The 14,046-nt window shown below is 55.1% G+C and overlaps 1 protein-coding gene across 1 annotated transcript in view; it reads right to left on the bottom strand.

The window, feature by feature from the left end:
* SCN4A (sodium voltage-gated channel alpha subunit 4) overlaps window positions 1-14,046 on the bottom strand; it is a 43,545-nt gene that overhangs the window by 9,950 nt on the left and 19,549 nt on the right. Inside the window, exons 9-15 of the mRNA XM_053911858.1 lie at window positions 13,847-13,988; window positions 12,884-13,093; window positions 12,122-12,275; window positions 10,289-10,527; window positions 8,320-8,493; window positions 7,265-7,621; window positions 1,845-2,330 (exon numbers count right to left, since the gene is read on the bottom strand). Coding sequence (XP_053767833.1) covers window positions 1,845-2,330; window positions 7,265-7,621; window positions 8,320-8,493; window positions 10,289-10,527; window positions 12,122-12,275; window positions 12,884-13,093; window positions 13,847-13,988 — 1,762 coding nt within the window. The remainder of the gene's footprint in view (window positions 1-1,844; window positions 2,331-7,264; window positions 7,622-8,319; window positions 8,494-10,288; window positions 10,528-12,121; window positions 12,276-12,883; window positions 13,094-13,846; window positions 13,989-14,046) is intronic.

Raw genomic sequence — 14,046 nt, 5'->3', positions numbered from 1 at the left:
AGACACGGGGAGAGGAGAAAGAGGGTAGAGCAGTCATACTCATGCACTCACTCACTCACTCACTCACTCGACCATGGATAGCGAAGCCGGCACTGTGGCCCGCACAGGAGAGCCACGGTGACCAAGTCAGTGCTGCTGCTGCTCTCGCGGCACTTAGATTTGGAGCAGGGCAGGCTGAGGCCTGGGCAGGGGCAGTGAGGACATGAGGAGGCACATGAGAGCCTCAGGGAAGGAACAGGCTGTGGGACAAGTGGACTGAGGGGTGGCTGGGGGTGGCTTGGCCAGCTGGGGGTTCTGGGAAGCATGGGATGACATGAGGAGGGCAGCAGAGGAATCAGATGCTTAAAGGTACTTTTGAGGGGCCATAACTGGTGGTCAGGACAGACCGAGGCTGCCACAACCCCAGGTAACAGCATGTGGTGTCCTCAGGCTTGAGCCTTCCTGTCTGCAGGGACTGTTTGGCTGAGTAATCCAGAAAGGACGGGCAATCTTCTCAGCTGAAGCTCCAGCATGGGGCTAAGGGACCCTGATGGGAGTGGAGTAGGGTAGGGGAGGCTGGTTCTTCAACCTGGCCAGGCCACCCCGCCTTGAGGAGGCCCCTTCATGACTGGGGGTGAGGCCCTAGAGGGGAGCTGGAGAGGGCAGCTGGAGGCCAGCTCTGGATCCAGAATGGTGACCAAAAAGCCAGAGGAGTCCTTGCGCCCAGGTGACAGAAAGGGAAACCGAGGCACGGGGCATTAGGTCAGCCAGAACATCCAATAAGTTGCTTGCCTTGCCCATGTGGCCCCACTCCCACAATCCCCCTTGGAGTTGTGCCTGCCTCCCTTTAAAGAATATCCAGAGCCTTGGCCCTGGGTGTTCTCCAGCCCTCCCCCACCCCTGTTCCTCATACCGAGGTCCGTGCCATAGTTCCCTGGGTATTTATAGCTCAGTAGGCACTCAGCCCCCTGGTAAGTCAACATGCCACATATTTGGGGGGAATAAGAAGTCAGGAACTTTCAGGGCAAAGTTCATTCAGGTTCTGGTGCCCAGCTGGGCCCAGGGCCAATAGGGTGGAGGTGGGCAGAGAGCCTGGCCCTAGCTTATGCTAGTTCTTCCACTGCCAGAGCCAGAAGGCGGGTGAGGGGCTCAGAATCAGCCTCTCCGGGAGGCCCAGGCAAGGCGCCAGCCTCAGCCTGAGCTTCTGGGGGTGACCACCAGCCTCTAGCCAGCCTGGCAGGGGAAGGGCAGGGAGAGAGTACATACCAGCCTAGCAGTAGGCGCCCTGCACTAGGGGGGTCAGGGCTGCTGCTGAGGCTCTCTATTCTTGTACTCAACCTCATCGGCCCACTGCACCTCTCCTCAGAATCCCCAACCCAACCTGGCACTTTGGCCCACACTGGGAAGTAGGGACCAGCAGAAATAGGTAGGGTGTAAACAGAAATAAGTAACAATGACAAGAACCCAGAGTGGGCTCCTGCGAGGACTCTAGGGCACCAGCCCTGGAGTAGAGGTGTCACAGGTTAAGACCATTCTGTCCGAGAGCGCCACCTGCTGGTGAGATGGGCCCAGGTGGAGCTGTGGGTGGGAGTGAAGGGAGGAGGCAACGTATTAGAACAGGTGGAGCAGGTCATAATAAACGTGTAAACAATAGTGATAGCAGTCCCCATTTACAGAGAGCTCTCTGTGCTTTACACACATCATCTCGTCTAGTGCTCACCACAGTGACACAGGGCAGGTACCACTACCCCCATTCTACAGATGGAGAAATGGAGGCTTGTCGGCTTGTCTAAGGTCATACAAAAATGCGAAGCTGTGTCTATCTGAACCCCGACCCCCCAAGCCAGACTGTGCGATGGGCTCACCTTGACATCCTCAGGCTCCGAGAAGGTGTCAGTCTCCTCCTCTGTTGGCATCTCCAGGTCAGACTCCTCAGAGGCGATGGGCACATGGATGGTCAGGTAGGGGTTGTTGATGAAGTTGAGGTGGTCCAGCTCAATGCTGGGGGTAGGCCCATCAGCCAGGCCCATGTGGTTCAGGATGTGATTGTCCTTCAAGTCCTTGTCATCTTCCTTGGGTGTCAATTCCTTCTTCTCTTCCTCGGGAGCACCCTCCCCGGCCTCCCCAGCCTCCCCTGCACCCCCAAGCTTCCCAATGCTGAGCATAATGTCCTTGGGGCTCAGGACCTTGCCGTGCAGCAGCCCCAGCAGGAAAGCTTTGGCGAAGCTGATGCCCCACTTGATGCGCCCGATGGCGATCTGCAGGTTGTTCATCTCACCGTCCTCATCCGAGGCTGCCAGGCTGTCGGCGCTGAAGGAGCTTAGCAGCAGGGCCAAGAAGAGGTTCAGGACCTGGGGAGCAGAGGTTGGGGGAGCCTCATATCAGCCTCTGGGCCCCTGAGGGTGTCACCTTCAGCCAGCTTGGGGGTCATCAGGCCTCCAGGTCAGAGCCACCCCGTGCGGAACATTTAAAAGGATATCACCTAACGAAATCCTCATGGAGGTGAGAAATGTTACTATCATCCCCATTTTGCAGATAAGGAAACTGAGGCTTGGGCACAGGAGAGGACTCTGCTGACCAAAGCCAAAGCAAGGCTTGGGGAGGCCCACTGGGTGACAGGGACTCTCCATGATACTGTCTTCCACCTCCACAGCCAGGGGATGCAGAACAAAGAGCAGGGTGCGTGCTTCTGAGCTTCTAGGACTAACTGGGGACCTAAGTCTTTTGAGCTGTCTTTTCTGGCCTGATAAGTGGGATTTTGCAGACCCTGTGTTCCCAGATGCATGTCCCCTACTGCTCTGGAAGGGGCAATTGACCCCTTTTCTTGCATGGGGTTTCCTGCTCCACCCGGTGTTCTTCCCATAGCCCTGCTTAAAGGGACTTATGAGGTGACTGGCCTACCCCCCGCCCTCTGTCCACTTTATTTTCCAGTGGATAGACATTTACTGAGCTCCTACCAGTGCTCACAAGAGCAAGTAGCCTCAGGGAGTTCCAGCCCGGGGCAGACAGACGCTTGATCAAATATAAGGCAGTGGGTGTGCACGGCAGTAGAGATGCTATGTTTCAAGGCAGTCACATCACTGTGCCTCAGTTTTCTCATCTGTGTAATGGGGATGATTCCAGTCCCTACTTTTTCCATTGTTGTGAGCACACAGTAGGCTCTCAAAACATGTTGGCTCCTCTGTGTGCAATTTTGGAAGGCAGGGCCAGGTTCTTTCTCTGGGGGCCTTGGGGTGGGGCCGGGAGCCTGAGCATATGATCTGATCTGCCGCCCTTGCCCTTCTTCCCCACAGGCGTGTCACCGTGACTTTCACCGTGACTTTCACCAGTGTTCTCCAAGGTCTTTTTGTCATTACCTTAACTATCATGGTAATATAATATCTTTAAAATATATGTGTTGTGTATTGTATATATGCTGTCTTTGGGGGAATATGCTGGGAGGGGATTCCACCCCATCTCCATGCCCCAAGCTACTTTTCTGCCTTCACCCCCCACCAAATGTATTGACTTTTCCTTTCCTCCCTTGGGGGCAGGCGTCCAGTTGCCAGAAACACATCTGAGATGGGAATTAGCTGCTCTCTGGGTCAGCAGGGTTTGCACACGGCTCCTGCCTGGGACAGAAATAGCCTCCTCAGGCAAGGCGGGGGCGGGGGGCTGCCGGGGTGAGGGTGGACATCATGTCCCCCCGGGGGCCGTGAGGGGTGGGTTATCTATGATCTAGTCACTTCCTCTTCTTCAAGGGAATCCAGAGGAAGTGCCCAAGTGCCATGGACGCAGGGGACACAGGTCCCCACACTCCCTGGCAGGGTGCCCCTGTGCCCTCTGCACACACCTGCTTCCATGAGCCTGGGGGGCGGGGCCAGTGCCCAAGGAGCTGACGGTGCCACCTCCCTTGGCCACTCCACTCCCTCTGAGCAAAGTGGGGGAACCACAGAGCTGGGCCAGCAAAGGGTGCCGGTGTGGAGAGAGAGAGAGAGAGAGAGTGTGTGTGTGTGTGTGTGTGTGTGTGTGTGCGTGTGGCACCCACACAGAGGCAGTGCAGGGCAGTGGATCCAGACCCAAGCCAGACTGCTTTGGTTCACAGATCACTAACTGACTTCCCTGAGCCTTTGCTTCCTCGCCCACAAAGTAGAGACGAATACATGGAAAGTGTTCAGAATGCTGGGTAAATGTAAACAGAGGTCAGCAGTCATCTACTCGCTGGTGTGGACGTTACCATTATCATTGCTGCTGCTTTACTGATGATATTGGAGTTACCTAGTGCCGGGTTCTAGCCAGGGCTCAGATTCTCACTGGCTGTGTGGCGCTGGGCAATGCCTCCTCGGCAGAGCACAGAGCCGATGTTACCTGCCTCGCAGGGCTGCTGACAGTATCAAAGATAATGCGAATAAAGGTGGCCAGCAGGAGCCCACTGTTTGGGAATGGAGGGCAGCTACACCACACACGCCTGCGACATGTGAACTCCCCTGTCCTCACGGACTAAGTGCTTTGCTAAGCACGTAGACGTGTGTCATGTAATCCTCAGGATCACCCATAAAGTAGGTCACTACCATTAGCGTCCCCATTTTCCAGATGAGAAAAACTGGGTTCCAGGCAGGTTAATAACTGGCTCAAGGTTTCCCAGTTAGTGGCGGCAAAGCAGGGGCTTCCAACGGTTTTGAGTTTGCACGCAGACAGACAAACCCCCTGCAGGCCCTCTCCACCACCCCCAGGTCCGTAAACTGACATTTACCCACCACTGCACAGGGATGCTACCCGCGCACCCTAATCATGCCCCAGAATCCTGCCCCAGGCACCTTCCCTCTCTCTTTCCTCTCCCCAAGACCTCCCTCCCAGAGACGGCCAGCCTGGGTTCTCCTGTCTAGCTATACCTGGGGCCTGGACACCTCATTCCAGGGTCTCCTCAGTTAAGGTGACAACCCCCAGCCAGAGCTCAGCGACATCTGAGTAGCGCTGACCCAGCAGCCCAAGGATTCCACAGGCCTTTGTGGAACGTGGGGACGTGCGTCTTCCCACCCCCTGTTGCCCAGGGCAGCGCCCGACACTGCAGGGGGCAGCTGGGCACAGCACTGCTGGTAGGACTGACCCCACCCCGCTAGAGAAGGGGAGGAGTTGGGGTCAGCAGGGTGAGGACAGACGCCTGCCAGGCCTTGGCCACAGAAATGCTGTCAGCTGGGCCACAGCCCCACAGCCTGTTTCTCTTCGGCCCCTGCACCCCTCCTCTGCACGAGCCCCACGTGCCAGGCCCTGGGCCACAGAGACAGTGGCAGGATGGATGCAGTTTGTGCCAGCTCTGGATTCTTTAGCTCCCGGGGCCTGATTCCCAGGTACAGAGGAGGCTGAGAGGGTGGGAAAAGGACAAGAGGCCCAGGAGCTTCGGATACCAGCTGCATGCTGCGCCTTCTTGCATACTGTCACGGTCGCTCCTCCCAGCCACCCTATAAGGTACCTACTATTTTCTCTTTCATGTAAAGTTAGAGAACCAGCCAACCAGGGAGCAGTAATTGGTTCAAGGTCATGCGAATGGCAAAGGAGCTGGGACTGGAAATGAGATCTGTCTGATTCCAGTTATTAAGTTACTTTCCCCGAAACATTGGGTTTCAACAGCAGCACTCATTGGGGTCCCTGAGCCAGTGGCAGCCGCATCATGATTCCCAGGCCCCAGCCCAGAGCTGCTGAAGCAGACTGGGGCGGGGTGGGGGCTGGGATCTAGGTTCTAAGAAACTCCCAAGCAACTCTTAAGCAGGTTAGGATTTGACAACCACTGGATTAAACCACACACACACACACACACAAAATTGTCGTTTTCAGGGAAACAAAAGAAAAAATAAACAAATGGGACCACATCAAACTAAAAAGTGTTTACACAGCAAAAGAAATCATTAACAAAACAAAAAGACAACCTACTGAGTAAAGGAAGATATTTGCCAATGGTACATCATAAAAGGGGTTAATATTCAGAATTTATAGAGCATCATACAACTCACCACCAAAAAAGCAAAACCAAAACCAAAACAATCCAATTTAAAAAAAGGCAGAGGACCTATCGGACACTTCTCCAGAGACACACAGATGGCCAACAGACATATGAAAAGATGCTCAACGTCACTAATCATCAGAGAGACGCAAATGAAAACCACTAATGAGATACCACCTCACTTCTGCCAGAATGGCTGTCATCAGTAATACACAAACAATAAGTGCTGGTGAGGACGTGGAGGAAAAGGAACCCTTCTGTCCTGTTGGCTGGAAAGCAGACTGGTGCAGCCACTGTGAAATACAGTGTAGGATCCTTAAAAAATTAAAAATGGAACTGCCTTACGACCCAGCAATTCAGCTTCTGGGTATACCTCTGAAGAAGCCCCAAACACTAATTTGAAAGAACATATGCACCCCTGTGTTCCCTGCAGCGTTATTTACAATCGCCAAGCTACGGAAGCAACCGAAGTGTCCAGCGGCTGATGAGCGCACGAAAGAGTGTTGGTACATTCAGGGTGGGGCAAAAGTAGGTTTACAGTCGTGAGTACCTGACACAGAGTTTGTTCTTGTATCATTATTTGTACATCATTGTATTGTTTTCCATACGAAAAGCTGTAAACCTACTTTTGCCCCACCCTGTATATACAATTAGTCAGCCATAAAAAATAAAACCTGACCATTTGTGACAGCATGGATGGACTTCGAGGGTATCAGGCTAAGTGAAATAAACCAGTCAGAGAAAAACAAACACCATATGATTCCACTCATAGGTGGAATCTAAAGAATAAAGTAAACACACAAAATTGAAACAGACTCATAGGTACACAGAGGACAGACCGATGGTTGCCAGGAGGGCGGGGGACTAGGGGACCGGGTGAAAGAGGTGAACGGATTAAGTACGAATTGGTCGTTACAAAATAGTCACAGGCTATAAAGTGCAGCATAGGGAATAGAGTCAGTAATATCGTAACAAGTATGTGTGGCACCAGGCGGTTAATGGAAATACCGGGGAACACTTTGTAAAGTATATGATTATCTAACCGCTATGCTGTAAACCTAAGACTAATATAAAATAACACTGAACATAAACTATAATTGAAAAATAAAATTAAAGGAAAAAAATTGCCATTTTGGGGGGTCAAAGGGGCATGTATCAGTCATTTCGTACAGTTCAATTTCATAGGAAAAGGGCCCTCGAATAACAGCCCGATGTAAAGGAAATAAAGAAATAAGGGGATGGGCTATGTCATGGACACTTGAATTTCCTGGGCAAGGGTGGGGGAGCCACCCAGCCGGCCTCACTCACCACTAGGTTGCCGATGACCATGACCATGAGGAAGACAGTGAGGCACATGGGCTGGCCGGCCACCTCCATGCAGTCCCACATGGTCTCGATCCACTCCCCGCAGAGGATGCGGAAGACGATGAGGAAGGAGTGGAAGAAGTCATGCATGTGCCAGCGGGGCAGGCTGCAGTCGGAGGAGATCTTGCACACGCACTCCTTGTAGCTCTTGCCGAACAGCTGCATGCCCACCACGGCGAAGATGAACACGATGATGGCCAGCACCAGCGTCAGGTTGCCCAGCGCCCCCACCGAGTTGCCGATGATCTTGATGAGCATGTTCAGCGTGGGCCACGACTTGGCCAGCTTGAAGACCCGCAGCTGCCGGGCGGGGGGAGGGCAGGGGCACGTGAGCCCCAGGGACCCCTGGCCCACCCCGAGGCAGCCCCACCCTTGGGAGAAAGAATCATCTCGAACAACTTGCTTTCCCATCCCCTGAGTGATCGGAGGCCTCCGTTTGCCTCTCTGCTAAATGGGAGCATTCATATCCTACCACCTCATACTCTTCGTGTGTTCAAAAGGAAATAGAAGTCCTTACCTGTTAAAGATACAGGTAAAGTATTTACAGGTGAAATTAAATGTCGGGATTTGCTTTAACATACTCCCCCCACGAAAAGTGGGGGCACAGGTGAAAGAAGAGCAGTAGCCTATTGACGGCTGTTGAAGCTGGATGATAGGTACATAGAGGCTTATCGTACTTCTTATTACTGTGAGTGCATAAAGACCCCCTGATCAAGTTAAAGAAATTAAAAGTGCTCCTGTGGGGTGGCAGAAAGGACACTAATTCAGAGTTCCAGTTCCACTACTAAAGAGCTTCCCAAGCCTCTGCTCTCGGGTGGACTACAGGCCCCCTCCTGTCCCACGGCCACCCAAGTTCACTAAGGGGTCGAGCTCCCGGGGCTGTCACTTTGGCCCCCGAGCAACCCTGTGTGGTGAGGGAGAGGGCTCCCTCTCTCCCTATTTTCAGTGGGAAAGTCCTCCCCCGCCCCCCCTCAGCTGGGGCCCCGGGGCTCACGAACCAGACGGAAGGAGCGGAGCACCGACAGCCCCTGCACGTTGGACAGGCCCAGCTCCACCAGGCTGAGCGTGACGATGATACTGTCAAAGATGTTCCAGCCCTGCTGGAAGTACTCATAGGGGTCCATGGCGATGAGCTTCAGCACCATCTCCGCTGTGAAGATGCCCGTGAAGACCTGTGGGGTGGAGTGCAGTCCCTGTCACAGAGCCTCAGGGGACACAGGGCCTTGGGAGCCTCCTACCTGACTCCCACCTCCAAGCAGAGCCTGTGGGGGCCAGAACCCTGAGGGGGCAGGCCGTGGTACCCACAGCTCACATGTGTGCAGGCGAGTGGGGAGTGGGATGGCCATCCCACAGGGCATATGGGGACTACCCAGAGACCTGGGCCCAGCCGTTTCTGGCCACATGACTGTGGGCCAGCCCTTAATTTCTTGGGGCCTCACCCCACTCATGATAATATTTAATGCTCACAGAGCACTTTATGGTTCCCTACACAACCTCAGTAGTGTGCCGATTTCTATACAGTTGGAAGCGACTCTCAGAGAAAAGTGAGGCTCGGAGAGGTTAGCGGAACGTGCTTGGTCATGCTGCCCATATGGGAAGGAGGCAGGTCTCAAACCTGCCTGATGCAGCCTTCCACACCCTACAGCCTCTCTACCACCACCCCCCCGGCAGGGGTCCCAGGACCCAGCAAACCCTGGTGGCCTTGGAAGTCTAGGCCAGGGGCCAAGAGGGGGCAAAGTCAGGAACAATGAGAAGGTCAGAGCTGTGTCTACCCCCCCTCCACTCCCACCCCAGGCCTCAATACGGAGCCTGAGGGCTTCAGAGTCCCTGAAAGCTTCCTGGGCACAGCCCCCCTCCTACTGGGCACCAGCTGCCCCGGGTCCACAGCCTTCCCTGGCACATGCTGAGCCCCGCCCAGGAGCTGTCCGTGGACATAGCAGGTGCCCAGGCAGCAGCAGAATGTGGTCGGGGGTGGGCAGGCGGGGGGCCTGCCCCATCACGTACACCCCAGCAGCTGCACCACGTCCAGAGCACACCCAGGCCCCTCCAGCCTGGCCTGGCCATGGCTGCCTCGGGCATCTCCGTGGAGCAGGCCCGCCTGCCTCACAGGCTGGGGTCCAGGGTCTGGTTCCTTTATTACCCACCAAGTCCTCGTCCTGCCCCAGGCCTCAAATCTTACTCGCCCTAGGCTCCCTGACCCTGAGGGTTGTGGGGGGCACCTTGCCCATTTGCTATATTGGAAAAATTTGAAGGGAACTGGGAAGGGCGGGGCTGGAGGCAGCGGCTTTTCCCCTTTGTCAGGTTCCACCGGGGCTGGGAACGAGGTGATAATGCTCCTAATGGGTAGGGATAAGCAGGCGGATCAGTGCGTGTCAACAATAGCGGGGCAGGCAGGGCTGGAGAGGGGAGCAGACCTGGCCACACCCTCCCTGCCCTCTGGGAGAAACGGTGGCAGGCAGGGGGCTGAGCATTGGAGGATGATGCCCTGGGGCCTCCAGGGTGAGCTGAGACCACTTGGGCCTGGGTGCCCTTGGCAGTATGGCCCCCTTCCAGGTCCCTTAGTCCCTCTTAGGCCCACAACAACCTCTAAAAGTAGAGGGACTTGTCATTCAGTCCCCGCCCCACCTCCTTGCTCCAACTCCTCCATCTCTGCATCCAGGGCAAGGCTTGGACTCCGGACAGCCTGGAGTCCGATCTTAAGGATTCCAGCACCTGACCCCCAGTCTCTGTGACCTCAACTATCCTGAAGCCCAAGTACCCCATCCCATGGATCAACCCGTGTACCTCCCTTATACACCAACTCATGCCCCCTCCCCGCTGTGTGCTGGGAAAATAACCCTAGCCTGTATGCATATGCTCCCCAGTAGTGCCCCATATTGCCACACAGCCCAGATGGTCTCATTGGGCCCTGTGTCCTCTCCCCTGTCCTGCCTGGGAATGACCACCTCTCCCTTGTCCCTTCCCTACCAGGTTGCCCGTACTGAGCACGTGGTCGAAGTACTCCGTCATGGGGTAATGTTCCATGGCCATGAAGAGGGTGTTGAGCACGATACAGATGGTGATGCCCAGGTCCACGAAGGGGTCCATGACGATCAGGTGGATGATGTTCTTGAACTTCACCCATGGGGTACAGCAGTTCCATATGAGCAATTTGTGGGCACACTTGTACCACCACGGTGGGCACTTCTGGTGAGCCTCTTCTAGCTCTGGGGATAGGGTGGAAGCAGACACATGATGAGGATACCCCTCTTAGGTTCTACCTCCATCCACCTAGGTCTTTGGGACCCCTTCCAAGCCCTGCCCCTTAGATTGCCACATCTCAACCCCCACCCCCCTGTGCCACCTACTCTAAGCCCCGCCTCTCTGTGCATCACCCTCAGACCCACCCCTCTAGACCTGACCTCCCAAAGGCCCACCCCTTAGCCATGTTTACCCCACAGCCCTTCTTGCAGTGAGCTATTTCAAGCTTCCCCTTCTCAACACACCCCACAAAGCCCCACCCCTCAGTGACCACCACCCTTGTCAGTGGCCCTGGGGATGGTGGGAGGTCGCAGCTGGAGGTTGGGTCCCAGTTACACCTGCTGTTGGCCAGTGCCACTCGGGAGCAGGCTGGGATCCCCCTGTGGGCTCTTTCTCAATTTGGCAGTAACGTGGGCCCCTCCAGACTGTCCCCAACCATTGCATCTTTTCCCACCAGAGTGGCTTTTTGGAAATATCACCCTGTTCTTGTCACCCCAACTCTAAAGCCCTGGGGCAGTAAGGCCCATGGATGAAGCTGCTCCTCCTCCAGGCCTGTGGGAGTCCTCAGACTAGGCATGATCTCATTTAACTCCCGCTAGAAATGTATAGAGTAAGTGCTGTTAGTGCCTCCCGTCTAATAGAGGAGGAAAGGGGACAGCTCTCAAAGGCTGCACATTATAGTCTGACCGTAACCCTCGCACCCCACCCCCAGCCTGGGCGCTACTGCGGGCGCTACTGCCAAAACTTCTCACAACCACCCCAGCAAGGGCAGTGTTGAGTGATCTCCTCGGCCAGCTCTGCCCAGCATTCCCTGGGGCATTCTCTGTCAGGGCACACATACCTGGATGCCTGTCATACAAGGTCGGGTGAGATGGTGCCCTCTAGAGGTTTGCAAAGTCCTCTAGGACCTCCAAGTCCTCCAGGCAAGTGGCCTGGGGAGGGGACCACATCTCTTCTATGACAGATTTTCTTCCTTCTCTCCCACCCTCTCTCTTTCCTTCCCTGCCTCCCTCTCATCTATCCATATACTCATAGGTTTCTTCCCATTCATTAATCTTTCAGCCCATCCATCCACCATCCATCATCCATCCATCATCTAGTCAATGATCTGTATATATGTCTACCCTCTCTTCCTCATCCTTTTCCTCCTGCTGAGACTTGGGGAGCAGCATGGGGATTTGAGGGTATCTGTGACTCTTCCTGCACAGTCTGACCTTTGGCCTTTAACTTTTACCCAGAAGACATTTGAGGAACAAGATCTCCAGTTTCCGGAACGTTGGGCCTTCCTGGTTAGTATTATTATCCTGTCCTCTGTTGCCTTGGCAGCCCCCAAGGCCCTCCCGGAAGCCCCCAGTTCCCCTAGCAGCCTGGCCTTGCAGCCAGAACCAGGGCAGGTTAAGCCAGGACTATATTTATCATGGCCATTTCTTCGATGCCAATATTAAGTTACCATCCTCCTGAAGCTGGGCCCAGCCAGCCCCACCCGCACCTCCTCAGGAGCTGGTGGCCCGATGGGCAGGGCACGCAAAGTAGGATGAGTAAGGGGTGCTGGGCACTCACCTTCCATAGCTTCCGAGACGCCGCTTTCTGCACTGCAGCTCTGCCTTGGGGGCCCCTTCTCCCCCAGTGAAGTGTCCAGGCTGCCATTGCAGTCTTTGCCGTGGGCTGGGTCACCGTCTGGCTCCCCATCTTCCAGAGCTTGGGCAGCCTTGGCCTGTGAACCAGCAGAGTGATGGACATGCAGATCATTTGTGAGCCAGGAAGTTGGACTAATTGACTTTCAGAGCTTCCTCATGAACCCTTTAGGACGGGGCCCCTTCTTCTTGGCCTGTACTGAGCCTCGTGCAGGTGGGGGCAGAGGGAAACCTCAGTGATGGTTCCAAGGGACTGAGGACCCTCATCCTGGAAGACCCTCTACTCTCTGAAGCCTTGACTGAGCCTGCACTTCACGAGATGATGAGAAAGTGGGCACCATGTCAAGAGGTCTCACCAAGCCCTGCCCCTCTCTTGACATGGACCCATATTCTGCCCAGAAAGAATCACAAAATCATAGATATTTGAGCTGGAAGCCTGTTTCTGTTTTAACTACTGCAGATTCCTTGTTACACATAGTAGGGGGAAACTGAGGCACAGAGCTGTGAAATGTTCTTTCTACCACCTGGATGTCTCCCATCCAACCAAAGCCCCTAGCCTGGGGCCTCTGCTCCCCCTGCCTCAAAGGCCCAGCCTGTGTTCTCCCTCACCCTCAGCCTGCCCAGGAGAACCCAGGCTGAGGGGCGGGGAGATTCCTGGGTCCTCAGCCTCCTCTCTCTGAGTCCAGACCTTTTCCAGTTCCTCCTGATGTTTTTTGATTTTCTCCAGCATCTGCTGAAACTCCTCTTCTTTCTCCTGATCCTCAGCCAGGGTGGCCTCGTTCTGCTCAGCATAAGCCATGGCCACCACCGCCAGGATCAGATTGATGAGGTAAAAGGAGCCCAGGAAGATGATGACCACGAAGAAGATCATGTAGGTCTTGCCAGCCGCTCGAAGGGTCTGGGACCGGGGGGGCAGGACAGGAAGTATTACACGGCGCCCCGCCTTCTCTCACCCACCACCCCTCTCCACACACCCACCCATGGCCCAGATAGGTAAACAGAAAGGGTTGCTCGCAGAACCTGGTGGTTAGAGGCAGGGCATGGTCATCCTTGGCAGGCTAAACCACACTCTGGGGAGCTTCCAAACGTATACTTGGGACCTGCACTTTCTTGGTTTTCTGGCTCAGAGCACCCTGAGTACCCCAGCCAGACATCGTGGGATCAGAGAGCCAGGGTGAAAAATGGTGAATGTGGGCTTTGGGGTCAGCTTGAGCCCTAGCTTTGCAATGGTGCCCGGCATCTAGTAAGGGCTCAACAGGTAGTAGCGCTGCATTCATTAATATGATCAGCATTAGAAACATCATATGACCAGAAGGCACCGGGGCTCCAGACGCAACCTGCCTCTTCTGCAAAGAAGAGAAGCTAAATTACTGTCTGGGCGGAGTATAAGCTGCCCTACTGGTTGCTGTGAGGACTGGGGATCTGTGCCAGGCCCAGGTCTCAGCAAAGGTGGAGAAGGCAGAAGAGGCTGTGGCTCAGATCTGGGCAGGTGCCCAGTGTTGGAGGGCTCTAAGATCCAGTGTATGTAGGGCCACCGAGGGGATGCCACAGATGAGAGAGCCCTGCTGGGGGTCCCGCCAGGTGAGGAAGAGGCTGCAGGAATGAAGGGAGGCGGCAATCAGGATGAAGAGCAGCGTGGGGGCAGCTGTACCAGCTGGAAGAGGTTCTCCCAATAGTCCTGTGTCATGAGGCGGAAGAGAGCCAGGAAGGCCCAGCTGAAGGTGTCATAGCTGGTGTAGCCGTAGTTGGGGTTCCGCCCAGCCTTCATGCACGTGTAACCCTCGGGGCACTGCCTGGGGATAGAATGCGGGCTGCTTTTAGGGAGGGGTGAGAGCCCCAACTGGGGGGAAA

Source organism: Desmodus rotundus, chromosome 9 (genome assembly GCF_022682495.2).
Source record: "Desmodus rotundus isolate HL8 chromosome 9, HLdesRot8A.1, whole genome shotgun sequence".
NCBI classification, from domain to species: Eukaryota; Metazoa; Chordata; class Mammalia; order Chiroptera; family Phyllostomidae; genus Desmodus; species Desmodus rotundus.
Note: the sequence above shows the minus strand (reverse complement) of the source record. Positions and strands in the feature narration are given on the sequence as shown.